Source organism: Hypanus sabinus, chromosome 3, assembly GCF_030144855.1.
Source record: "Hypanus sabinus isolate sHypSab1 chromosome 3, sHypSab1.hap1, whole genome shotgun sequence".
Classification (NCBI taxonomy): domain Eukaryota; kingdom Metazoa; phylum Chordata; class Chondrichthyes; order Myliobatiformes; family Dasyatidae; genus Hypanus; species Hypanus sabinus.
Genome location: NC_082708.1, coordinates 42,823,398 through 42,850,927, shown reverse-complemented (window position 1 = coordinate 42,850,927; position 27,530 = coordinate 42,823,398). Strand labels below are relative to the sequence as shown.

At 48.0% G+C, this 27,530-nt stretch overlaps 1 protein-coding gene across 3 annotated transcripts in view; it reads left to right on the top strand.

Annotated features, from left to right (window-relative positions):
• The window catches only part of nup58 (nucleoporin 58), a 101,388-nt gene that overhangs the window by 61,487 nt on the left and 12,371 nt on the right, over nucleotides 1–27,530 (top strand). Inside the window, exons 13-16 of one of the 3 annotated variants that reach the window (XM_059964174.1) lie at nucleotides 11,421–11,619; nucleotides 14,789–14,887; nucleotides 26,703–26,798; nucleotides 27,244–27,300. In XM_059964174.1, coding sequence (XP_059820157.1) covers nucleotides 11,421–11,619; nucleotides 14,789–14,887; nucleotides 26,703–26,798; nucleotides 27,244–27,254 — 405 coding nt within the window. In that variant the 3' untranslated portion in view covers nucleotides 27,255–27,300. The remainder of the gene's footprint in view (nucleotides 1–11,420; nucleotides 11,620–14,788; nucleotides 14,888–26,702; nucleotides 26,799–27,243; nucleotides 27,301–27,530) is intronic. The other 2 variants (XM_059964172.1, XM_059964173.1) reach the window with 2 other exon arrangements.

Sequence of the window (27,530 nt, the reverse complement as noted above, 5' to 3'; positions counted from 1 at the left end):
CCGCTCTCCCTCTCTCGCGCACCCCCGCTCTCCCTCTCTCGCGCACACCCGCTCTCCCTCTCTCGCGTACCCCTGCTCTCCCTCTCTCGCGCACCCCCCACTCTCCCTCTCTCTCACGCACCCCCCACTCTTTCTCTCGCGCACCCCCCGCTCTCTCTCTCGCGCGCCCCCGCTCTCTCTCTCTCTCTCGCACCCACCCGCTCTCTTTCTCTCCTCGCGCGCCCCCGCTCTCTCTCTCTCTCGCACCCCCGCTCTCTTTCTCTCTCGCGCGCCCCCGCTCTCCCTCTCTCGCACACCCCCCACTCTCCCTCTCTCTCACGCACCCCCCACTCTTTCTCTCTTTCACGCACCCCCCGCTCTCTCTCACGCACCCCCGCTCTCTCTCTCACGCACCACCGCTCTCTCACGCACCCCCCCCGCTCTCTCTCTCGCGCACCCCTGCTCTCTCTCTCTCTCGTGCACCCCCGCTCTCTCTCTCGCGCACTCCCGCTCTCTCTCTCTCTCGCGCACCCCCGCTCTCTCTCTCACGCACCCCCCGCTCTCTCTCTCACGCACCCCCGCTCTCTCTCTCACGCACCTCCCGCTCTCTCTCTCACGCACCCCCCGCTCTCTCTGTCACGCACCCCCGCTCTCTCTCACGCACCCCCGCTCTCTCTCTCACGCACCACCGCTCTCACGCACCCCCCCCGCTCTCTCTCTCGCGCACCCCTGCTCTCTCTCTCTCTCGTGCACCCCCGCTCTCTCTCTCTCTCTCGCGCACTCCCGCTCTCTCTCTCTCTCTCTTTCTCACTCTCTCGCGCACCCCCGCTCTCTTTCTCTCTCGCGCGCCCCCGCTCTCTCTCTCTCACGCACCCCCGCTCTCTCTCTCACGCACCCCCCGCTCTCACTGTCACGCACCCCCGCTCTCTCTCTCACGCACCCCCCGCTCTCTCTCTCACGCACCCTCCGCTCTCTCTCTCACGCACCCCCCGCTCTCTCTCTCACGCACCCCCCGCTCTCTCTCTCACGCACCCCCCGCTCTCTCTCTCACGCACCCGCCGCTCTCTCTCTCTCACGCACCCCCCGCTCTCTCTCTCACGCACCCCCCGCTCTCTCTCTCACGCACCTCCCGCTCTCTCTCTCACGCACACCCCGCTCTCTCTCTCACGCACCCCCTGCTCTCTCTCTCACGCACCCCCCCGCTCTCTCTCTCGCGCACCCCCCGCTGTCTCTCACGCACACCCCGCTCTCTCTCTCGCGCACCACCGCTCTCTCTCTCTCTCACGCACCCCCCGCTCTCTCTCTCTCTCACGCACCCCCTCTCTCTCTCTCTCACGCACCCTTGCTCTCTCTCTCACGCACCCCCGCTCTCTCTCACGCACCCCCGCTCTCTCTCACGCACCCCTGCTCTCTCTCACGCACCCCAGCTCTCTCTCTCACACACCCCCGCTCTCTCTCACGCACCCCCGCTCTCTCTCACGCACCCCTGCTCTCTCTCACGCACCCCCGCTCTCTCTCTCACGCACCACCGCTCTCTCACGCACCCCCCCGCTCTCTCTCTCACGCACCTCTGCTCTCTCTCACGCACCCCCGCTCTCTCTCTCACGCACCACCGCTCTCTCACGCACCCCCCCGCTCTCTCTCTCGCGCACCCCTGCTCTCTCTCTCTCTCGTGCACCCCCGCTCTCTCTCTCTCTCTCGCGCACTCCCGCTCTCTCTCTCTCTCGCGCACCCCCGCTCTCTCTCACGCACCCCCGCTCTCTCTCACGCACCCCTGCTCTCTCTCACGCACCCCCGCTCTCTCTCTCACGCACCCCCGCTCTCTCTCACGCACCCCCGCTCTCTCTCACGCACCCCTGCTCTCTCTCACGCACCCCCGCTCTCTCTCTCACGCACCACCGCTCTCTCACGCACCCCCCCGCTCTCTCTCTCGCGCACCACCGCTCTCTCTCTCTCTCGCGCACCCCCCCCTCTCTCTCTCTCTCACGCACCCCCGCACTCTCTCTCACGCACCCCCCGCTCTCACTGTCACGCACCCCCGCTCTCTCTCTCAAGCACCCTCCGCTCTCTCTCTCACGCACCCCCGCTCTCTCTCTCACGCACCTCCCGCTCTCTCTCTCACGCACCCCCCGCTCTCTCTCTCACGCACCCCCGCTCTCTCTCACGCACCCCCGCTCTCTCTCTCACGCACCCCCCCGCTCTCTCTCTCGCGCACCCCTGCTCTCTCTCTCTCTCGTGCACCCCCGCTCTCTCTCTCTCGCGCACTCCCGCTCTCTCTCTCTCTCTCTTTCTCACTCTCTCGCGCACCCCCCGCTCTCTTTCTCTCTCGCGCGCCCCCCGCTCTCCCTCTCTCACGCACCCCCTCTCTCTCACGCACCCCCTCTCTCTCTCTCTCACGCACCCCCGCTCTCTCTCTCACGCACCCCCCGCTCTCACTGTCACGCACCCCCGCTCTCTCTCTCACGCACCTCCCGCTCTCTCTCTCACGCACCCCCCGCTCTCTCTCTCACGCAACCCCCGCTCTCTCTCTCACGCACCTCCCGCTCTCTCTCTCACGCACCCCCCGCTCTCTCTCTCACGCACCCCCCGCTCTCTCTCTCACGCACCCCCCGCTCTCTCTCTCACGCACCCTCCGCTCTCTCTCTCACGCACCCCCCGCTCTCTCTCTCACGCACCTCCCGCTCTCTCTCTCACGCACCCCCCGCTCTCTCTCTCACGCACCCCCCGCTCTCTCTCTCACGCACCCCCCGCTCTCTCTCTCACCCACCCCCCGCTCTCTCTCTCACGCACCCCCCGCTCTCTCTCTCAGGCACCCCCGCTCTCTCTCTCTCTCACGCACCCCCTCTCTCTCTCTCTCACGCACCCCCGCTCTCTCTCTCACGCACCCCCGCTCTCTTTCTCTCTCGCGCGCCCCCGCTCTCTCTCTCTCTCGCACCCCCGCTCTCTTTCTCTCTCGCGCGCCCCCGCTCTCCCTCTCTCGCACACCCCCCACTCTCCCTCTCTCTCACGCACCCCCCACTCTTTCTCTCTTTCACGCACCCCCCGCTCTCTCTCACGCACCCCCCGCTCTCTCTCTCACGCACCCCCGCTCTCTCTCTCACGCACCCTCCGCTCTCTCTCTCACGCACCCCCCGCTCTCTCTCTCACGCACCTCCCGCTCTCTCTCTCACGCACCCCCCGCTCTCTCTCTCACGCAACCCCCGCTCTCTCTCTCACGCACCCCCCGCTCTCTCTCTCACGCACCCTCCGCTCTCTCTCACGCACCCCCCGCTCTCTCTCTCACGCACCTCCCGCTCTCTCTCTCACGCACCCCCCCGCTCTCTCTCTCACGCACCCCCGCTCTCTCTCTCACTCACCCCCCGCTCTCTCTCTCACTCACCCCCCGCTCTCTCTCTCGCGCACCCCCCGCTCTCTCTCTCGCGCACCCCCCGCTGTCTCTCACGCACACCCCGCTCTCTCTCTCGCGCACCACCGCTCTCTCTCTCTCTCACGCACCCCCCGCTCTCTCTCTCTCTCACGCACCCCCCGCTCTCTCTCTCACGCACCCCCGCTCTCTCTCTCACTCACCCCCCGCTCTCTCTCTCACGCACCCCCCGCTCTCTCTCGCGCACCCCCCGCTGTCTCTCACGCACACCCCGCTCTCTCTCTCGCGCACCACCGCTCTCTCTCTCTCTCACGCACCCCCCGCTCTCTCTCTCTCTCACGCACCCCCTCTCTCTCTCTCTCACGCACCCCCGCTCTCTCTCTCACGCACCACCGCTCTCTCACGCACCCCCCGCTCTCTCTCTCGCGCACCCCTGCTCTCTCTCTCTCTCGTGCACCCCCGCTCTCTCTCTCTCTCTCTCGCGCACTCCCGCTCTCTCTCTCTCTCTCTTTCTCTCTCTCTCGCGCACCCCCGCTCTCTTTCTCTCTCGCGCGCCCCCGCTCTCCCTCTCTCGCGCACACCCGCTCTCCCTCTCTCGCGCACACCCGCTCTCCCTCTCTCGCGCACACCCGCTCTCCCTCTCTCGCGCACCCCCGCTCTCCCTCTCTCGCGCACCCCCCGCTCTCCCTCTCTCGCACACCCCCCACTCTCCCTCTCTCGCGCACCCCCCCGCTCTCTTTCTCTCTCGCGCGCCCCCGCTCTCTCTCTCTCACGCACCCCCGCTCTCTCTCTCACGCACCCCCGCTCTCTCTCACGCACCCCTGCTCTCTCTCACGCACCCCGCTCTCTCTCTCACGCACCACCGCTCTCTCACGCACCCCCCCCGCTCTCTCTCTCGCGCACCCCCGCTCTCTCTCTCTCGCGCACCCCCGCTCTCTCTCTCTCTCTCGCGCGCCCCCGCTCTTTCTCTCTTTCACGCACCCCCCGCTCTCTCTCTCGCGCACCCCTGCTCTCTCTCTCTCTCGTGCACCCCCGCTCTCTCTCTCTCTCTCGCGCACTCCCGCTCTCTCTCTCTCTTTCTCTCTCTCTCGCGCACCCCCGCTCTCTTTCTCTCTCGCGCGCCCCCGCTCTCCCTCTCTCGCGCACACCCGCTCTCCCTCTCTCGCGCACACCCGCTCTCCCTCTCTCGCGCACACCCGCTCTCCCTCTCTCGCGCACCCCCGCTCTCCCTCTCTCGCGCACCCCCGCTCTCCCTCTCTCGCACACCCCCCACTCTCCCTCTCTCGCGCACCCCCCGCTCTCTTTCTCTCTCGCGCGCCCCCGCTCTCTCTCTCTCACGCACCCCCCGCTCTCTCTCCACGCACCCCCGCTCTCTCTCACGCACCCCTGCTCTCTCTCACGCACCCCCCGCTCTCTCTCTCACGCACCACCGCTCTCTCACGCACCCCCCCCGCTCTCTCTCTCGCGCACCCCCGCTCTCTCTCTCTCGCGCACCCCCGCTCTCTCTCTCTCTCTCGCGCGCCCCCGCTCTCTTTCTCTCTCGCGCGCCCCCGCTCTCCCTCTCTCGCACACCCCCCACTCTCCCTCTCTCTCACGCACCCACCACTCTTTCTCTCTTTCACGCACCCCCCACGCTCTCTCTCTTTCACGCACCCCCCACTCTTTCTCTCTTTCACGCACCCCCCATGCTCTCTCTCTTTCACGCACCCCCCGCTCTCTCTCACGCACCCCCCGCTCTCACTGTCACGCACCCCCGCTCTCTCTCTCACGCACCCTCCGCTCTCTCTCTCACGCACCCCCCGCTCTCTCTCTCACGCACCTCCCGCTCTCTCTCTCACGCACCCCCCGCTCTCTCTCTCACGCACCCCCCGCTCTCTCTCTCACGCACCCCCCGCTCTCTCTCTCACCCACCCCCCGCTCTCTCTCTCACGCACCCCCCGCTCTCTCTCTCAGGCACCCCCGCTCTCTCTCTCTCTCACGCACCCCCTCTCTCTCTCTCTCACGCACCCCCGCTCTCTCTCTCACGCACCCCCGCTCTCTTTCTCTCTCGCGCGCCCCCGCTCTCTCTCTCTCTCGCACCCCCGCTCTCTTTCTCTCTCGCGCGCCCCCGCTCTCCCTCTCTCGCACACCCCCCACTCTCCCTCTCTCTCACGCACCCCCCACTCTTTCTCTCTTTCACGCACCCCCCGCTCTCTCTCACGCACCCCCCGCTCTCTCTCTCACGCACCCCCGCTCTCTCTCTCACGCACCCTCCGCTCTCTCTCTCACGCACCCCCCGCTCTCTCTCTCACGCACCTCCCGCTCTCTCTCTCACGCACCCCCCGCTCTCTCTCTCACGCACCCTCCGCTCTCTCTCACGCACCCCCCGCTCTCTCTCTCACGCACCTCCCGCTCTCTCTCTCACGCACCCCCCCGCTCTCTCTCTCACGCACCCCCGCTCTCTCTCTCACTCACCCCCCGCTCTCTCTCTCACTCACCCCCCGCTCTCTCTCTCGCGCACCCCCCGCTCTCTCTCTCGCGCACCCCCCGCTGTCTCTCACGCACACCCCGCTCTCTCTCTCGCGCACCACCGCTCTCTCTCTCTCTCACGCACCCCCCGCTCTCTCTCTCTCTCACGCACCCCCCGCTCTCTCTCTCACGCACCCCCGCTCTCTCTCTCACTCACCCCCCGCTCTCTCTCTCACGCACCCCCCGCTCTCTCTCGCGCACCCCCCGCTGTCTCTCACGCACACCCCGCTCTCTCTCTCGCGCACCACCGCTCTCTCTCTCTCTCACGCACCCCCCGCTCTCTCTCTCTCTCACGCACCCCCTCTCTCTCTCTCTCACGCACCCCCGCTCTCTCTCTCACGCACCACCGCTCTCTCACGCACCCCCGGCTCTCTCTCTCGCGCACCCCTGCTCTCTCTCTCTCTCGTGCACCCCCGCTCTCTCTCTCTCTCTCGCGCACTCCCGCTCTCTCTCTCTCTCTCTTTCTCTCTCTCTCGCGCACCCCCGCTCTCTTTCTCTCTCGCGCGCCCCCGCTCTCCCTCTCTCGCGCACACCCGCTCTCCCTCTCTCGCGCACCCCCGCTCTCCCTCTCTCGCGCACCCCCGCTCTCCCTCTCTCGCACACCCCCCACTCTCCCTCTCTCTCGCGCACCCCCCGCTCTCTTTCTCTCTCGCGCGCCCCCGCTCTCTCTCTCTCACGCACCCCCGCTCTCTCTCTCACGCACCCCCGCTCTCTCTCACGCACCCCTGCTCTCTCTCACGCACCCCCGCTCTCTCTCTCACGCACCACCGCTCTCTCACGCACCCCCCCCGCTCTCTCTCTCGCGCACCCCCGCTCTCTCTCTCTCGCGCACCCCCGCTCTCTCTCTCTCTCTCGCGCGCCCCCGCTCTCTTTCTCTCTCGCGCGCCCCCGCTCTCCCTCTCTCGCACACCCCCCACTCTCCCTCTCTCTCACGCACCCACCACTCTTTCTCTCTTTCACGCACCCCCCACGCTCTCTCTCTTTCACGCACCCCCCACTCTTTCTCTCTTTCACGCACCCCCCATGCTCTCTCTCTTTCACGCACCCCCCGCTCTCTCTCACGCACCCCCCGCTCTCACTGTCACGCACCCCCGCTCTCTCTCTCACGCACCCTCCGCTCTCTCTCTCACGCACCCCCCGCTCTCTCTCTCATGCACCTCCCGCTCTCTCTCTCACGCACCCCCCGCTCTCTCTCTCACGCACCCCCCGCTCTCTCCCTCACGCACCCCCCGCTCTCTCTCTCACGCACCCTCCGCTCTCTCTCTCACGCACCCCCCGCTCTCTCTCTCACGCACCTCCCGCTCTCTCTCTCACGCACCCCCCGCTCTCTCTCTCACGCACCCCCCGCTCTCTGTCTCACGCACCCCCCGCTCTCTCTCTCACGCACCCCCGCTCTCTCTCTCACACACCCCCCGCTCTCTCTCTCACGCACCCCCCGCTCTCTCTCTCACGCACCCCCCGCTCTCTCTCTCGCGCACCCCCCGCTGTCTCTCACGCACACCCCGCTCTCTCTCTCGCGCACCACCGCTCTCTCTCTCTCTCACGCACCCCCCGCTCTCTCTCTCTCACGCACCCCCTCTCTCTCTCTCTCACGCACCCCCGCTCTCTCTCTCACGCACCCCCGCTCTCTCTCACGCACCCCTGCTCTCTCTCACGCACCCCCGCTCTCTCTCTCACGCACCACCTCTCTCTCACGCACCCCCCCCGCTCTCTCTCGCGCACCCCTGCTCTCTCTCTCTCGCGCACACCCGCTCTCCCTCTCTCGCGCATACCCGCTCTCCCTCTCTCTCTCTCTCGCGCACCCCCGCTCTCTTTCTCTCTCGCGCGCCCCCGCTCTCCCTCTCTCGCGCACACCCGCTCTCCCTCTCTCGCGCACACCCGCTCTCCCTCTCTCGCGCACACCCACTCTCCCTCTCTCGCGCACACCCGCTCTCCCTCTCTCGCGCACCCCCGCTCTCCCTCTCTCGCACACCCCCCACTCTCCCTCTCTCTCACGCACCCCCCGCTCTCTTTCTCTCTCGCGCACCCCCGCTCTCTCTCTCTCGCGCACCCCCCGCGCTCTCTCACGCACCCCCGCTCTCTCTCTCACGCACCCCCGCTCTCTCTCTCACGCACCACCGCTCTCTCACGCACCCCCCGCTCTCTCTCTCTCGCGCACTCCCGCTTTCTCTCACTCTCTGTCGCGCACCCCCGCTCTCTCTCTCTCTCACGCACCCCCCGCTCTCTCTCTCTCACGCACCCCCTCTCTCTCTCTCACGCACCCCCGCTCTCTCTCTCACGCACCCCCTGCTCTCACTGTCACGCACCCCCGCTCTCTCTCTCACGCACCCTCCGTTCTCTCTCTCACGCACCCCCCGCTCTCTCTCTCACGCACCTCCCGCTCTCTCTCTCACACACCCCCCTCTCTCTCTCTCACGCACCCCCCGCTCTCTCTCTCACGCACCCCCCGCTCTCTCTCTCACGCACCCTCCGCTCTCTCTCTCACGCACCCCCCGCTCTCTCTCTCACGCACCCCCCGCTCTCTCTCTCACGCACCTCCCGCTCTCTCTCTCACGCACCCCCCGCTCTCTCTCTCTCTCTCACGCACCCCCCGCTCTCTCTCTCACGCACCCCCCGCTCTCTCTCTCACGCACCCCCGCTCTCTCTCTCACGCACCCCCCGCTCTCTCTCTCACGCACCCCCCGCTCTCTCTCTCACGCACACCCCGCTCTCTCTCTCACGCACCCCCCCCGCTCTCTCTCTCGTGCACCCCTGCTCTCTCTCTCTCTCGTGCACCCCCGCTCTCTCTCTCTCTCTCGCGCACTCCCGCTCTCTCTCTCTCGCGCACCCCCCGCGCTCTCTCGCGCACCCCCGCTCTCTTCCTCTCTCGCGCGCCCCCGCTCTCCCTCTCTCGCGCACACCCGCTCTCCCTCTCTCGCGCACTCCCGCTCTCCCTCTCTCGCGCACACCCGCTCTCCCTCTCTCGCGCACACCCGCTCTCCCTCTCTCGCGCACCCCCGCTCTCCCTCTCTCGCGCACCCCCCACTCTCCCTCTCTCTCACGCACCCCCCGCTCTCTTTCTCTCTCGCGCGTCCCCGCTCTCTCTCTCTCGCGCACCCCCCCGCGCTCTCTCACGCACCCCCGCTCTCTCTCTCACGCACCCCCGCTCTCTCTCTCACGCACCCCCGCTCTCTCTCTCACGCACCCCCCGCTCTCTCTCTCACGCACTCCCCGCTCTCTCTCTCTCGCGCACCCCCGCTCTCTCTCACTCTCTCTCGCGCACCCCCGCTCTCTCTCTCTCACGCACCCCCTCTCTCTCTCTCTCACGCACCCCCGCTCTCTCTCTCACGCACCCCCGCTCTCTCTCTCACGCACCACCGCTCTCTCACGCACCCCCCGCTCTCTCTCTCACGCACCCCCCGCTCTCTCTCTCTCACGCACCCCCGCTTTCTCTCTCTCTCACGCACCCCCGCTCTCTCTCTCACGCACCCCCGCTCTCTCTCTCTCTCGCGCACCCCCGCTCTCTCTCACTCTCTCTCGCGCACCCCCGCTCTCTCTCTCTCGCGCACCCCCGCTCTCTTTCTCTCTCGCGCGCCCCCGCTCTCCCTCTCTCGCACACCCCCCACTCTCCCTCTCTCTCACGCACCCCCCACTCTTTCTCTCTTTCACGCACCCCCTGCTCTCTCTTTCACGCACCCCCGCTCTCTCTCTCACGCACCCCCCGCTCTCACTGTCACGCACCCCCCGCTCTCTCTCTCACGCACCCCCCGCTCTCTCTCTCACGCACCCCCCGCTCTCTCTCTCACGCACCCCCGCTCTCTCTCACGCACCCCCCGCTCTCTCTCACGCACCCCCCGCTCTCTCTGTCTCTCTCACGCAGCCCCCGCTCTCTCTCTCTCTCTCTCTCTCACTCTTGCGCACCCCCGCTCTCCGTCTCTCGCGCACCCCCCACTCTCTCTCTCTCATGCACCCCCCCGCGTGCCCCCCCCGCTCTCTCTCTCTCACTCGCGCGCCCCCCACTCTCCCTCTCTCTCACGCACCCCCCACTCTTTCTCTCTTTCACGCACCCCCTGCTCTCTCTTTCACGCACCCCCGCTCTCTCTCTCACGCACCCCCCGCTCTCACTGTCACGCACCCCCCGCTCTCTCTCTCACGCACCCCCCGCTCTCTCTCTCACGCACCCCCCGCTCTCTCTCTCACGCACCCCCGGCTCTCTCTCACGCACCCCCCGCTCTCTCTGTCTCTCTCACGCAGCCCCCGCTCTCTCTCTCTCTCTCTCTCTCTCTCTCACTCTTGCGCACCCCCGCTCTCCGTCTCTCGCGCACCCCCCACTCTCTCTCTCTCATGCACCCCCCCGCGTGCCCCCCCCGCTCTCTCTCTCTCACTCGCGCGCCCCTGCTCTCTTTCTCTCTCGCGCGCCCCCGCTCTCTCTCTCTCGCGCACCCCCCACTCTCTTTCTCTCTCGCGCACCCCCGCTCTCTCTCTCTCTCTCACCCACCCCCGCTCTGTCTCTCTCTCTCCCGCGCTCTCTCTCTCTCACGCGCACCCCCGCTCACTCTCCCTCTCTCTCTCTTGCGCACCACCTGCTCTTAATCTCTCTCGCGCGCATCCCCGCTCTCTCTCTCGCACCACTCCCTCTCTCTTGCACCTCCCTCTCTCTCGCTCTTCTGTCCCTCTCTCTTGCTCCTCCCTCCCTCTCTCACCCCTACCTCTCTTCCTCTCTCTCACCCCTATTCCTCTCTCTCACCGCTACCCTCCCCCCTCTCCCTCTCTCTCTCTCTCTCTCTCTCCTCTCTCTCCTCTTTCTCCTCTCTCTCCTCTCTCCTCTCTCTCCTCTCTCCTCTCTCTCCTCTCTCCTCTCTCTCCTCTCTCTCCTCTCTCTCCTCTCTCTCCTCTCTCTCCTCTCTCTCTCTCTCTCTCTCTCCCCCCTCTTTTTTCTGCCACAGCATTGTTCCCTGTACTCTTTTAACTTTGCTAAATTCACAGACACAATATTTTGCACTGGATGCTAAATTCAAAACCTCTGCTGCCTTGTAAGTAAAGGTCTTGAAAAGACTGATGTCTAAACAAAGGTGGAAAATAAATCCTCAAGTTTCCTTGGATGTTTTCTGCAGTTGGTATTCAGAAGTAACGTTCAGTAACTATTGATTGTAAAATTATCTCGAGTGTTATAGGTAGTGTAATCTGTTTAAGATGAAAGCAAAGCTTTGATACATTTGTCCCTAATTCATTGCCAGTCTAGATGGGGGAAGGGTGAAAGCACTCACATGGTGACGCATAGGTAGCAACAACCTAAAATTGATTATTGTATTGAGTATTTTCAAAATCCACAGGTATTGGAAATAATTGATTGGGAATTGAGCAAAATTTTTAACATGGGTTTAAAATGAGATACAATACTTTACTTTTACAATACAATACTTTTTGTTTGTGAGTACTTACAACTTAATGGTGATTAAGTGGTTTATATTTCGTGATTTAAAGGTAATTAACAGTTTTCATAAATACAGTTTATGTTAGTAGCTTTTTACTTATTTTGTCTGTCATAGTTTGCCATTCTGTATAATGAAGCTTGACTTTTTCTCTTCAGATTCTAAAAGAGCAGTATCTTAGCTATCGTAAGACATATTTTGGTGATACCACTGATGTCTTTGAAGCAAGGCGTGCTGAAGCTAAGAAGTGGCAGAATACTCCACGTATCACAACTGGACCAACTCCCTTCAGCATACCAAATGCAGCGGCAGTTGCCATGGCTGCAACATTAACACAGCAGCAACAGCCTGCTACAGGTCTGAATGTCTTCAAGTTATAGATGAATAGTGCTGAGACAAATATATGATTACATTGGTCATATGTTAAAATCTATACAGTATTTACAAATACTCTTTTAATTTTGTCTTCCTAAATACATCTCAGTGGTCATACTGCTGTATTAGAAAGCAACTAAGACTTCCTTGTACCTTTTTGTCATTTTTTAAAAATTAATGGTACCTGCATAGAAAAGTACTATTTCATGGTTATGCAGGACCCACAAAGCAATAATCTTAAAGCTGTAAGATACCTAATTTCTTAAATTGGTAATTTAGAAAATGTGAAGTGACTTTTTATACTATGGTAAAGGTGACTAAGATTCTAGATAGAAGTGACCTTGTAAGGCTTTGAATGTTGTTGAATCACTAAATTCTGATAACTTGCAGAAAATGTGAAATATTTGTTAAAATTGTTATGTTTTTGTTTTAAAAAAGTTAAAAAATTTTAAGAATGGATAAATGGGTGAATTTTAGGTGCACATAACCCTAAATATTGTTTTAGGTGAGGTTGCTTACAAACGATAACTACTGAAGGATGATACAGATACCATATCCTTTATTCAGTGAGGTCTTTTTTCTTCATTTGATCATGGAAAACAGTATTGTATAATACACTGGTATAATAAAATGCGCTGCAAGAAATTGATTTATGCTAAGGTACCCAATGTGGCACATTCCTGATCTGAGTTAAAAGGTGAATAACAGGAGCTGGTCAGTTTTCCTGCAAAAATATCATTTAAAAAGTCATTTAGTCCAAGTCATCTGTTTTTTCAATTCCTAATATCTTTAAGAATTTGTTACAAGACATGACAGATCATATATAATCTATCAGTTGCAGATTAGAATTGACAGGGAAATTTTAACATGACTTCTTATTTGAATAAAAATCCCCGCATTTAAAAAATAGCAGCTTTTCATTGTAGTTGCAATTCCCAATAAAGACAGGATGCCAGGGGTATAAATCTATTTTATAAATGAAGTTTCAGGGATATAAACAAATGTAATGAATTAAAATACCTTGATATTTTTATGAAGGTATAATAAAGTTTACATTAAGGAAGTACTACAACATTAATATATGGTCAATTTTTAAGAATGAAATTTGACACAAAAGAAATTGTTTACAAGGAGTAGCTAATAAGTGTTAGCAAACTGGAATTTCTTATACTTGCTCCATAATATTGTATTTTACATATTCACAAACAGTATTTAGAATGCATGTCTTAATTAACATGTTCCAGAGCAACATTTATAATCTGAATCTTATTTGTTGATCTCAGCCACAAAACAATTGTTTTACACAGTAAATATTTATTGATGGCTTGCCTCTTAACTCTCCCACCTTTCCACCAGTATAACTGGTTCCAGTTAGGATGTGTAGAATTAAAAAGACTTTTTAAAAGAATTTGAAGTAAATGCCAGAGTATTTGCTATTATTAATCAATTAATAGCAGTGTAAACATTTAATTAAATTAAAATTTGTAAGATATTCTCAAAACAAAGCTGCTAGAAAAAAAGTGCAGGTAAGTTTGTGCACTTTTCATGTGCTATATTTTATCTTTATAAAACAAATTTTCTAACTTTGCTTTCTGAAAAAGCAGCAATAGTATTGTTCCCTGAAAACAATTGCCAAAAAGTTTTATTATATCCCAGTATTGTAAAATTCCAAACGCACTACACAGAATTATTTCTTTGAGTACAGTATACATAAATGTGCAGTGCCACAGTTGCCTTCCTTATTAACACTAGGTTACAACACTAGTTTGGTTATGAAATCAATCTTTGTAAACTATATATTATATAATACTGCATTATCTGTAAAACTAATGTTACACTTATTTATGTATCTGTCTCTTTTCATTGTTCATTGAAATCTATGATAAAAAGGGACAGTGTCAATTAATTGGCCTACATGGGCTGAATTTTTCCATATGAATATTGTCAAATATATTCAAAATTTTCTACTTAAACCATCTTTTAGTAAATGCTCCAACTAGTTTTGCAATACCATATGCTAGCATTCCTTAATGCTATAAATTTTTATTCAAAAGTTGTTAGCATTTTTTTAGTTCTTAATATTGTCTATAGTTGTGTGAGAATTGTGAAAAGTTTTGAAATGAAGCCTACGTAGGCACACAAAATGGTACTGTCTCTTCAGGATTTGATCCATAATTTGATTAGATGGTTTTGGCATTTCTTTTGGCATAATTATAATACTTTGCTTTCACCTTCCAAATTCCCTTTTGACAGTTAAGTCATCTATAACATCATACTACCAAAAGCAATAGCAAAATAAGTGGTGTGTTTGAACTGTGAAAGGATGGATGTGTTTAACCGACATTTGAAGTGTAAATTTAGTGGTGCCTTTTTAAAACTGCACACGCAAAGAAATTCACTTCTGGTTGTAACTGCCTTTAGAATTTGGATGATTTTTTTTCCCTCCGTTTATTTAAAACGTTGCCTAATATCAAATTGTAGTGCACTAAAATCAAAAATATAGCATTTATGAATTAACAAAAATGAAAATTTTATTGTTGTGTTGACATGTAATTGAGATGTTTCAAAACTAAACAATAAATTGAGATGTGAAAGATCTTATTGTCTTCTTATGTATTTTTGTTCTTTAAGTATTACTAAATTGACTCATTTGAGCATGATGTACATATAAAGTTTAAACATAAATCTGAGGCTTTGTGACAGGACGTAAGCTATTTGCTGACTTTTAAAAAGCAAAATTAGGGGCATGATATTGTGCTGGTTATACAAATCATAGTGTGAGCTTATTTTCTGAAATTAAAGAAGAAAATACTGACCGAAGTAACATTAAAGAAGGGATTTTGTAGGATTTTTGCTCTGGTCAACCTTAGTGTTCTCCAGTTGCTACTGAGTGGCTGAATTGGCAAAAAAAAAGTGTTAAAAAAGATTAAATAAATATGGATCAATTATATTGTTAAGTTTTTCTAATGCTAAATTCTTCTTGGATCAGTTTAAGTCTAAATACATACACTTGATGTCTTTGTCCATTATTTCAAGTGTAGTTGAAATAAAATTCTCATTGGAGAGTCATTTAATTAAAATATATACTTAAAGATATTTCTAAGTGTAATGGAAATTTTGTCTTTTTTTTCCTCAATTATTTCTATATCAGGACCACAACCAGCTTTGGGAGTTAACTTTGGAGCACCATTCGTCTCAGGTATTGGCACTGGCTTGCAGTCAAGTGGCTTAGGTTCTTCAACACTTGGAGGTACTATTTTATAAAAACCTTTTTCTAATGTCCAAGTTTTCATGTTGATGCTTTATAAATAGTATTCAAATGTATTAAATCAGTTAAAGTGACTTTAATTAATCCAAAAATAATTGCAAGCTATTTCCCAAATCAAAATTTCCTTACGTGTAATGTTTTATATTTTTAAATAGTTCCATAAGGAAGGTTTTTTGTTTGTGATTAGTGAGTTATTATAATATTGACTTAAGCCTGTCCAGAAGTTCTGAAAATTTAGCAAATGTTGTGCACCTTCAAGAAGTATATCCTTAAGTCTAGTATTTGGGTATGATACCTTTTTTTAAAAAACCTTATTGAGTCTTAATTATTTTTTTATTATTTTCCCTAAACCTGACAGGTAGTGTTTCCTCTATAATGTGCATAAGCTACTAAGGAAATGGCGCTTTCACCCTTGTAGAACTTCCATATGTGAACGCTTCACCTCAGCTTACAAAATCTTTTTGTGTAACTTTTTGTTTCAGTTTCTAAGTTATAGCACTATTTCACATTTTTTTTCAATTGATTTATGTGCACTTCCACTTCCAACCCTCTCACCCTCTCTTCCACCTGCCAGCCTATTACCCCTCTGCCTGCTCTTGTAAAAACAAGAAACAGTAGAAACGTACAGTGGGTCTATCAGAATATAATTAGGTCTGCCAGAATCTAAAGTACAATAATTGTTGGTGCAGGCACAGTTACTACATAGTGTATTAGCATCAATTAACAGTATTCATATATCTACAGTGCATCTTCAGTTGTCTGCTATCTGCAGCAAAATCGGAATAAGTAAAACTGATTATTCGCTATCTGATTATTCTGAAATTCCAATAGATCAGTATCTGGTTCATCAGATAATGCTTGTTTCAATCCCATTCACACCTGGTTCCTGTGCTCCCTATAAATTTACCAGGGTCACTGGAAAATTTATTATTCACTATGTAACATCTCAAAAGAGTGAATTGTGTTGGAATATTAATAGAATAACATTGAATAATTCAAAAATATTCTTCTGGTCCAGCACCATCAAAATACCTAGCATGTTGGATTAATGCAGTTTTACTATACATTCATCAGAAGATCTAGCATAATGTTAGAACAGCAGAACACTGGGGATGCTGGAAATCAGAAACAAAAGAAAATGCTGGAACTACCAATAGGTCAGGCAGCATTGATGTTTCAGGTTGATGATCTTTGATTTGAACTGGCAAAACCTAAAGATTAAACACATTTTAACTATGAAGACAGTAAAGAAAAGGGAATGTTTGGGATATTTATGAAATTAAATAATAGACAATGATAACAAAGGGAAATGATAATAGATGCATCTAGAAGCAATGAACATGGAAGTAGCAGACCCATTATCAGTAACACAAGAAAATCTGCAGATGCTGATAATCCAAAGCAACACACTTAAAATGCTGGAGAATCTCAGCAGTCTAGGTAGCATCAATGGAAAAAATTCATTGACGTTTTGGGCTAAAACCCTCCTTCAGGACTTGCGGTCCTTGATGTCTCAGCTCAAAACATCGACTGTTTACTCTTTCCCATAGTGCTGCTGAGTTCCATGTGTGTGACCTGTTATCTATAATTGCTGAACACAATATTAAGTGGAAGGTTGTAGTGTGCCATAATGGAAACTGGGATTGTTCTTCATAAGCCTTGAATTTCATTGGAACGAACAGTCTAGAATACTGGTATGTGTTGGGGAATTTGACTGACAGTCAACTACATAAGCACATGTACTTCACCACTATCTCTTCTCCCTCTGCCATTTTAGAGAAGACTGCACCCAAAGTGGAAATAGGGTGTGTTAAATTAAAATAGGTATAAACAAATCACACTTTCATTTGGAAGCTGTGCAGGATCCTGGATAATGGGAAGGTGAAGATAAAAAGGAAAGTGTTATATCATTTGGCAAAGGAAAATGTCATGGATAAAGGGAGGTGGCATTGATGAAGTGACCTAGGACATCTGAAAGGAGTTGTTCCCTTGGGGAAAGAAAAATATTAGGTGGTGGCATTAAGAATAGGAAGTTGGGGAAACCCTGCTGACTGAGCTTTCTCTGCCATTCATCAAAATTAAAGCTGATTTACATCATCACCATTTTCCTGCACAATCCCCTTATGTCTTCATTCCCTCAATAAACAGATATCCATTTGACCTCTGTGTTGTATAAACTTAATGAATGAGTCTCCTTAGCCATCTGGGTACAGAACTTCAAAGACTTGCCACCTATGGGATGAAAATATTTCTCTTAATATCAGTTCTAAATGGCCTTTCTCTTATTCTGAGACTGATTCTGGACTCCTAAACCAGGAAAAACATACTTCCTAATCTAGCCTATTGAGTCTTGAATGGTTTTTATAAGGTTCAATGAGATCTAAACTCTAAAGAATGCAGGTCTTTGCTGTACATACTACAAAGCTGCCTTCTGTGAAACTAGCATAGCATATCTTTGTTGCACTTTGTCTATGGCAATCATATCTTTTTTTCTAGATAAGGAAAACAAATTTGTACACGTTATATTCTCAGCAAGGCCCTATGCATTTGCAAGACCTTTGCTTCTGCTTTCATTTACTTTCATAATAAAGGCCAGCATATTGTTTGTCTTCATTTACGTTTGCTACACCTGCATCTGGCTTTCATTGACTTGCCTACAAATCTTCAGACATCCTTGTACATCAACATTTCCTAGTTTCACTATTTTAAAAAGTACACTCTTTTCTGAATAATGCACTAAAGTGGATAACTTCACATTTTTCTGCAGTACTTTGCATCAGCCGTGTTCTTGCCCACTCATTCAGCTTGTCGAGATGAGGACAGGAAAGATCCTTTTCTAGATCAGAGAAGGAGATGGTAAATAAGGGCAAGAATATTAGAGTTGAAGACAATTTGTTTTGGGATGTTGTTAGTCATGGTGGAAGGAAATAATTGAGCAAATGGGATGACAGTAATATGGAGGGTGATGGATTCAGAACAGATTAAACAAATATTCAGAAACTGGGAGAGTAGATTTAGAGTCGTTGTATGGACTGGGGTGGGGTGCTCTTTTCCTTCAATAGGAGTTACGGCCTGAGTACTAGAAAAATGAGATTTGTATAAGTACTTGATGGCTGTCAAGGGTAAAGTTTCCACAATTAGGGTAAAGTTTCTACTATGAGTTGCATGGGCGAGAAGCAGACCAAAACAAGACATACAAATGCAGACTTACTTGTGGGTTGCAGCATGGTGGCTGTATAAAATTTTGGGGATTATGACATTCAGGAAATGAGCTTTAAACCTTGGAGGCAATGAAGTCACTGATGATTTAGGAAAGAATGGATGGATGCTTAGTTGTGGGATTATGTTCTGCAAGGTATGGACTTATTCCACACAGTTATCCATTTACATAGAAGTAGTGCAGTTTGAATTTGGTCATTGGTTTCAAATTTGTTTTTATCCTTCCTACCTGAATCCATACTTTGTCCCTCCCACCTAACTGACTATATTCTCTCAAAAAATAATCCAAACGTTAAAAATTTTGTACTTAATGTCTTGATTTTTCAGTTATTAACAATGCAATAGAATTTGCTGCTGGTATCAAAGAAAACTGCCCACAAAGATTTAATGATCTCTGTGGTGTGAAACTTCCACTAATGTTATTTTTTTAACCAACATTATAAGGAACACACTTTTTAATTCGAACGACACTGCTAGTATGTTAAAATTCAAAATATTCTGAAGTATTTTTCTGCAGACAGGAAATGTTTTTGCAGATATATATAATACAATTTCTTCATTATTTAGTATTTGAAGCAGTAATTAAAACTCGGTATGTTATTTAAAAATTCATTTTTACTGATGCAACGAAGTTCTCGTCAGATCACTGATTTCTGAAGGTTGCATTGAAGTTTCCTTCCATAAGACCATAAGATATAGGAACAAAATTAGGCAATTTGGCCCATTAAGTCTGCTCTGCCATTTTATCATGGCTGACCCATTTTACATTGGCGCTCTAATCTCCTGCCTTCTCCCCATATGTCTTCATGTCCTGACTAATAAAGAATCTATCAGGCTTTACCTTTAAGGCTTGGCTTCCACAGACACACTTGACAATGAATTCCACAGATTCACCACTCTAGCTAAAGAAATTCTTCCTCATCTCTGTTCTATAATGACATCCCATTATTCTCAGGCTGTGTCCTCTGCTCTGAAAACTCCCCCACCATAACAAACATTCTCTCTATATCCCTCTTTCAATGAAATCACCCCTTATTCTTCTGAATTACAGTGATAAGAAACGCAGAGCCATCAAACACTCCTCATATGATAAACCTTTCAATCTTGGAATGATTTTTGTGAATGTCCTTTGAAACCTTTACAATATCACCTCGTCCTTTCTTACATAAGGGACCCAAGACTGCTCACAATATTCCAAGTGAGGCCTCACCGGTGCTTTATAAAGCCTTGACATTACATCCTTGTTTTTATATTCTGGTCCTCTCAAAATGAATGCTAACATTGCATTTGCCTTCTTCACCACAGACTCAACCTGCAAATTAACCTTCAGGGAATCCTGCACCAGGACTCCCAAATCCCTTTGCACCTCAGATTTTCATATTTTCTTCATCTAGAAAGTAGTTGTGCTTTTATTTTTTTCTACCAAACTGTATTACCATACACTTTCTGACGCTGTATTCCATCTGCCACTTATTTGCCCATTCTCTGAATCTGTCTAAATCCTTTTGTAGCCTCACTGCTTCCTCAAAACTACCTGCCCGCCACCTATCTTTGTATCATCTGCAAACCTGGCTGCAAAGCCATCAATTCCATCTTCCAAGTCATTGACATATAAGGTAAAAAGAAGCAGTCACAGCACAGACCTTTGTGGAACACCACTATTCACTAGCAACCAACCAGAAAAGGCTCCCTTTATTCCCACTCTTTACCTCCTGCCAATTAGCCAATGCTCTGTCCATGCTAGTATCTTTCCTTCAATATCATGGGGTCTTAACTTGTTAAGCTGCCTCGTGTGGCATCTTGTAAGAGATACTCTGAAAATCCAGGTACACAACATCCATTGATTCTCCTTTGCCTATCCTGCTTTTTATTTCTTCAAAGAATTCCAACAGATTTGTCAGGCAAGATTTTCTCTTAGGAAACCATGCTGACTTTGGCGTCCAAGTACCCTGAAACCTCATCCTTAATATTTGACATTTTCCAACCGCTGAGATCAGGCTAACTATCATTTCCTTTCTTCTGTCTCTTCCCCATCTTCAATAGTGGAGTGATATTTTTGATTTTACAGTCCTTCAGAACCATGCCAGAATCAATTGATTCTTGAAAGATCATCACTAATGCCTCCACAATTCTTCAGCCACCTCTTTCAGAACCCTGGTGTGTAGACCATCTGGTCCAGTTGACTTATCTACCTTTAGACCTTTCAGTTTACCAAGAAATTTCTCTCTAGTAATGGCAATTTTACATACTGTTGCCCCCTGCCATCCTCAAACTTCCGACATACTGCTGGTGTCTTCCAAAGTAAAAGATTTATTCAGTTGTGTGCTGTTTCCATGTCCACCATTGTTACCTTTCCAGCATCATTTTCCAACAGTCCAGTATGTACTCTCACCTCTCTTTTTCTCTTTATATAGCTGAAGAAACTTTTGGTATCCTCTTTAATATTATTAGCAGGCTTACCTTTGTATTCCATCTTTTCCTTCATTATGACTGTTTTAGTTGCCTTCTGTTAATTTTTATAAGCTTCCCAATCCTCTAACTTCCCACTAATTTTTGCTCTATTTTATGCCCTCTCCGTGGCATTTATGTCGCCTTTGACTTTTCTTGTCAGGCACAGTTGTATAATCCTGCCTTTAGAACATTACTTCTTTGAGATCAATATATACTGCGTCTTCTGAATTGCTCCCAAAAATTCCAGCCATTGCTATTCCGCCTTCATCCCTGCTAGTATTCTCTTCCAATCAATTATGGTCTGTTCTTTTCTCATGTCTCTGTGATTCCCTTTACTCCGCTGTAATACTAATACATCTAACTTTAGCTTCTATCATTGCAGGGTGACTTCTATCATTTTATGATTATTGTCCCCTGAGAGTTCCTTTACCTTAAGCTCTCTGATTAATTCCAGTTCATTACACAACACCCAATCCAGAATAGCCGATCCCCTAGTAGGCTCAACCACAAGCTGCTCTAAAAAGCCATCTTTTAGGGATTCTAGAAGTTCCCTCTTGCAATCAAGCGCCAACCTAATTTTCTCAATCTACCTGTATATTGAAATCCCTCATGACTATTGTAACATTGCCCTTTTGACATACATTTTCTAGCTCCTGTTGTAATTTGTAGACCACATTTTTACTACTGTTGGGGGTCTATGTAACTCCTATCAGTTTCTTTTTACCCTTGCATTTTCTTAATTTTACCCAAATTAATTTGACATTTTCCGATCATATGTCACCTCTTTTTAATGATTTGATTTCATTTTTACCAACAGAGCCCCCCACCTCTTCTGCCTACCTGCTTGTCCTTTCAATGCAATGTGTATCCTTGGACATTAAGTTCCCAGCTATATTCTTCTTTCAACCACAATTCAGTAATGCCCACAATGTCATACATGTCAATCTGTAACTGTGCTACAAGTTCATCTACCTTTTCCGTATACTGCATGAATTCAAATATAATACTTTCAATCCTTTATTCAACCTTTTCGCTTTTGTCCACTTTTTACATTGTAGCTCATCCCGTTGACTGCAATTTTGCCCTATCATCAGTCTCTTCTTGCTAGCAGTCTCACTACATACTACCTCTGTAAGCCAACCTTAGCACTATCACTCTGGTTCCCTTTCCCCTGCCAAATTAGTTTAAACCCTCTTGAGCAGCTCTAATAAACCTGCCTGCAAGGTTATCGATCCTCCTCAGGTTCAGGTGTAACCCGTCCCTTTTGTACAGATCTCTTCCCCAGAAGAGATCCCAATGGTCCATAAATCTGAAACCTTGTCCACTGCACCAGTTCTTCAGCCATATATTCATCTGTCAAACCATCATATTCTTGCCTTCACTGACACATGGCACAGGCAGCAATCCAGAGATTACCGCCCTTGGGGCTCTGTTTTTTAGCTTTCAAACTAGCACCCTAAAATCTACCTTCAGGGCCTCAACACCTTTCCTACATGTTTTATTGGTGGCAATATGTACCAAGACTTCTGGCTGCTCATCCTCCCCTTGAGAATGCTGTGGACCTGATCCGAGACATCCCTGAGCCAGTCACTTGTGAGGCAACGTACCATCCGGGTGTCTATCGCACCCACAGAATCTCGTCTCTTTTCCTCTGATTATGGAATTTCCAATCACCACTGCAATCTTCTTCACCTCTGTTCACTTCTGAGCCACAACGCAGGACTCAGTGCCAGAGACACACACAGTCACTGCAGCTGCCCCCACCCTGATAGGTCATCCCCCTTAACCGTATAGTGGTATACTCATTATTGACAGGAACGGCCACAGGTGTACTCTGCACTGGTTGCCCATTTCCCTTTCTTCTCCTGACAGTCATCCAGTTACCTGCCTCCTGCATCCTAGGTGTGATTACCTCTCTGTAGCTCCTATCGATCATTTTATCATCTCCCATGTGAGCAGAAGGTCATTGACCTGCTGCTCCAGTTCATTAACATGTTCTCTGAGGAGCTGAAAAGGTGCACCTGATGTAGATGTGGGTTTCCAGGAGGCTGGAGGTCTCCCAGAATTTGAATTTTCACACTCAGAACAAAACACAGCCCCAGGATCCGTTCTCACTGCACTTCGCCCTAACAGACAAGGAATAAGAATACCAGATACCTACCATGCCAAAACCTGATGAGCCAAAACCTCACACTCTTAACCCTGATCCACTCACAACAATGGCCTCTCCACTTGCCGCTGCCTTTTTTAAAATTTGCTCTTTCTAATGAATCATGCTCATTGATTGGGTGCAGACCAAATCTGAAAAACTGCTGCGAAGCACTGCCTTTTTAATCTTGAATGCAAACCTAAGTGAAAACGTAGCGCTTTCTTCTTGCTCCTGCTCACTGATTGGGTGCAGTCCAAATCTGAAAAACTGCCACAAAACAATGCCTTTACAATCATGAGTACAAAATTAAGTGAAAATGTAGCTTTCTTCTCATACTCCTGCTCACTATTGGGTGCAGTCCAAATCTGAAAAACTGCTGCAAAATGCTGCCTTTGTAATCTTGAATGTGAATCTTAAGTGAAAACATAGCTCTCTTCTCATTCTCCTGCTTGCTGACTGGGTACAGTCCAGTCTAATTTTCTTTTTGGAAGAGCAGGGAATCGCCGAGAGGAGCTTCTACATTTCTGCAATTAACTATATCCCAGAAATTCTTTTTAGTTCACTGCTATAATGATGACAGATATTGATAGATTTGCTGCCCCTTTTTTGACAGCAAAATTCATTTCATATGTGAGCCATCTATAGGCATACAGAACACTTGCAAGGTGTTATAAAACATTATTCATTTCAGATTATTTAAGCATTAAACTTTGTTTCATTTGTTACCTTGTATGTCTCTAGGAAACTGATAATTAAACTGGTAATTCCAGATTCCTGAACTTTGACATCAGTAAATTGTATACTGAATTAGATTATTAGGATATAGAACAATACAGCACAGTGTGGGCAGATATTGTGCCGTCCTGTATAAACTGATCAATCTAACCCTTTCCTCCTATATAGCCGGTAATGCTTCAGTTTTCTTACATCATGTACCTGTCTAAGGGTCTCTTCAATATCCCTTTTGTACCAGCCTCTAACACTCCCAGCAGTGCATCCCAAATACTTACCACTTTATGTGGAAAAAAAACTACCTCTGAGATATGCCCTAAACTTCCCTCCACTCACAAAACCCCCTCTGGTATGGCCACTGCTTCCCTAATAATTGGTGCTGGCTGTCCCCTTTGTCTATGCCTCTCAAAATTTTATATATCTTTCATAATCCATCACGCCAATGAGAAAAGCAAAAGCATGCTCAACGTTTCTCATAATTATTCTGTGGCAGTTTTCCTATTTATCTAACTGTTGATTTTCTATCTACTTTCAATTAAAAACCCTTAAATGCAATGTCGGTAATTTGATTTTTTACGTTATTATTCAGATTGTTTAATTCATTTTCAGAGCACCAGATAATTATATTACATAGTTGTGAATATCAGTAGTAAACTATTTTATTAAAAACTGCATGTGATGATCTACTATAGTCAGCCTTTCTCACTTTATTTGTTGACCACACTACAGCAAATGCTAACTCTGATTTTTGTTCAAACAATTTTGAGCAACTTTCTTTTCTTTGGAGAAGTAATTCCTGGCTTTACCAGGAGAAGTTGTTGTAGTGTGTTACCTCTGTTCTCGAAATAGACTCTTCTGTATTCTTACTTTAATTTTCTATGATAGTGTCTTCTGTATTTCTGTAATCAACTATGCATATCTATATTCCAGAAGTTTCTTTCAGTTCCACACTATAATGGTGCCAAGCACCAATAGTTTCACTCAGATTTCTCACTAAAGCTCTCATGCAATATGTATGGTGAGCTTTCATTAGAGCTGAGTAAATTGATCTTGCTACAAAATTGACATATTGTTGCCAATTGTGCCTTATCTCCAATTCTTTGCCTGAGAAAATATTGTCAATAAATACTCTGCTTTCAGTGCTAATGCTATTTCCAACAAGATGAATGATAAAGTGAATCCTCAATCAAGCATGGTGTCCACATTAAGAGTTTCTTTACGGAATTTATATACAACTGTTCTCCACTCATTTTTGGAAAAATTGTTCTCATTGGTAGAAGTTACTGTAGTTTGTTTGCTTCATTCTTTAGATTCTTGAGTAAATTGAAATAAAAACAGAAATTGCTAGATATGCTTAGTAGCACAGGCAGTATTTGTGGAGAAAAATAGTTAATATTTACAATTAAGTTCTGTCAGACTGAGTTTCTAGATGACAGTAACTTGCATTTTCTGATTTTGTTTTACGTTTTAGATTTCCAGCATCTACAGTTTTATGTCATGATTAAATTAACTGTGTTGCTTTATTACTTCTTGTGAGCCATAGACCCACTTCCAACTGTCTGGCTGACATAGTATTACCAATTAATGCTGTAGTAAAAATACCCCTGACCATACAAGATATTCGTCCTTTTTGCTTGTCTTCTTTTCATGGGAAGAATTATTAACAGTAAAATAGTTGTTCGTAATACCTATGTTATGAGATAACCTATTATTTTAAGTTTGCAATTGTAATCTTCTAATGAACTTATGAGCGTGACTTTGCATTGTCAACTTATTTTGCTGCCTGAATGTGCTTTGGATTGTTAGCGAGGTTGTTATCTCTTAACATTAATATATGTGTTGGTAGTTAAATTAGCTATAAATACTATCAGAATAGATTAAGAGATGATAAGAGGAGTCATCAGCATAAATATAAATTATCCTTGTTGAATTGTTGGCATGGAGTCATTTTTGGTTTCTCTGCTCCATGAGTACTTTAACAATGTGTACAGCACTTCAGTCAGCAAGTTCTGTTTTGAAGTTTAATCTTGACCATTATCTGAATCGTGTAGCTATATGCATGAGCTGGAATGGATTAGTTAGCCTGTTACTGCCCAGCATTTTTGTATGGTCATAGTAGGCTTTTTCTGTAGCATGTGTCCAAAACTTAAGGCAGATGAAGTGTAACATAGCTGTACAGCTTTCCACTATCCACATTTGGTAGTTATTCTTCAAAATAGGTTGGTCAAAGAAAACTTTTCTGGCTTTTCATTAAATGAAATTCTTCTTCTTATTATTATTATTACATTATTATTATTATTATTATTATTATAACCTAGTTCATTGCTTATTATTTCCATTATTTAACACCAAATTAAAATAGGACTAATGGATGTTTGAATGTGTGGATCTTTTTATCTCCCTGTTTAAATATGGGCAACATATTATGTTAATTGATACTTCCTTGGAAGCTGAATAGCAATTAGCAGTGACTCATATCAAACTCTTGTCTACCCAGGACTTTCATATGATCTATATTTTGATTATTGTTTGTTTTGAAAAAGAATTTAATTTGTTTTGAGGAAGAATTTAGTGGTCTTTCATGAAAGAGTACTTGGAGAAGGTAATCTTTCACGGTATTTATATGAAATGTCAAATTCTGTTTCAAAGTTATCTGCATTTTTGCACCCACTCAAATCCATGATAGAAAAATGTCATCACATTGAGAAAAAATACTTAATTTCATTTTATGTTCTTAATTCATCATCACATTGTCTGACATTAAAAGTGAAAATGGAGTATAAATTTAAAAATAAAATTATTCCTTCCAGTTAGAATTCTTGCTATGTTGTGTTATCATGACTTAATCTTTTTTTGATAGATTAAGTTTATTAAATTTGTTTTGTTCTCTCTCATTCACTCCTCTGTTTCAATAGAACCCATGTTGTAATTCTCAAAGGTACAAATGCTTCATTAAGGCAATCAAATTCCTAGTTTGTTTTGAACTACATTTTAGTGAATGTTGTGGTGTAGCAGATTTGCTGTGTATTGTGTTATAGGAGACTCCAAAGAAACTTACTGATCTCTTTTTTTTTCATTTTACTGGAAATATTTGCAATGAAGGATATTGTTGTTTGTTTTTGGCTGCAATTTTTAATGGAATTTTGAAGCAGAATTGATTCCCATTTAGTTGTATGATGGATTTTTTTAAGGCTATAAAAATTTATAGCACACTGTATATTAAGTGTGCAGTACTTATTCTTGTAGGATTTGGAAGTACTTCTGGCTTTGGAAGTAATACTTCAGGCAACACCTCATTTGGATTCGGATCAGCCACTAAACCCTCAGGAAGCCTCAGTGCAGGTTTGTTTGTAATTTTGTTTCTGTAAGTGGTTGTGCTGGTAAAGAAGTGATTTCAGATAACTGATTCTTACCTGGCATAACAGAAAGCATTTGGGTTTACAAGTGTTTTAATGAAAGATGTCAAAATAAATACCTGAGATTCTGCTGTTCATCTGCATTTTTACTTTGCATTTTGAATTGTATTGTGTTATGTTTTGTAACTCCAAAACCAATCAAAAGAAAAACATGGGAGCCAGTACACATTTTGTCTATTTTGTTTTCTTTAGTAGGCATACACTTGTGGCAATATTTGCAAAAATTTGGGCACCCCTGGTCAAAATTTCTGTTATTGTGAATAGCTAAACGAGTAAAAGATGACTTGATTTCCAAAAGGCATAAAGTTAAAGATGACACATTTCTTTAATATTTTAAGCAAGATTACTTTTTTTATTTCCATCTTTTACAGTTTCAAAATAACAAAAAAGGAAAAGGGCCCGAAGCAAAAGTTTGGGTACCCTGCATGGTCAGTACTTAGTAACACCCCCGTTGGCAAGTATCACAGCTTGTAAATGCTTTCTGTAGACAGCTAAGAGCTTTTCAATTCTTGTTTGGGGGAAGCAAAAGGCTTCTAGTTCTGAGATTCTTGGGCTGTCGTGCATGCACTGCTCTTTTGAGGTCTATCCACAGATTTTCGATGATGTTTAGGTCGGGGGACAGTGAGGGCCATGGCAAAACCTTCAGCTTGCACCTCTT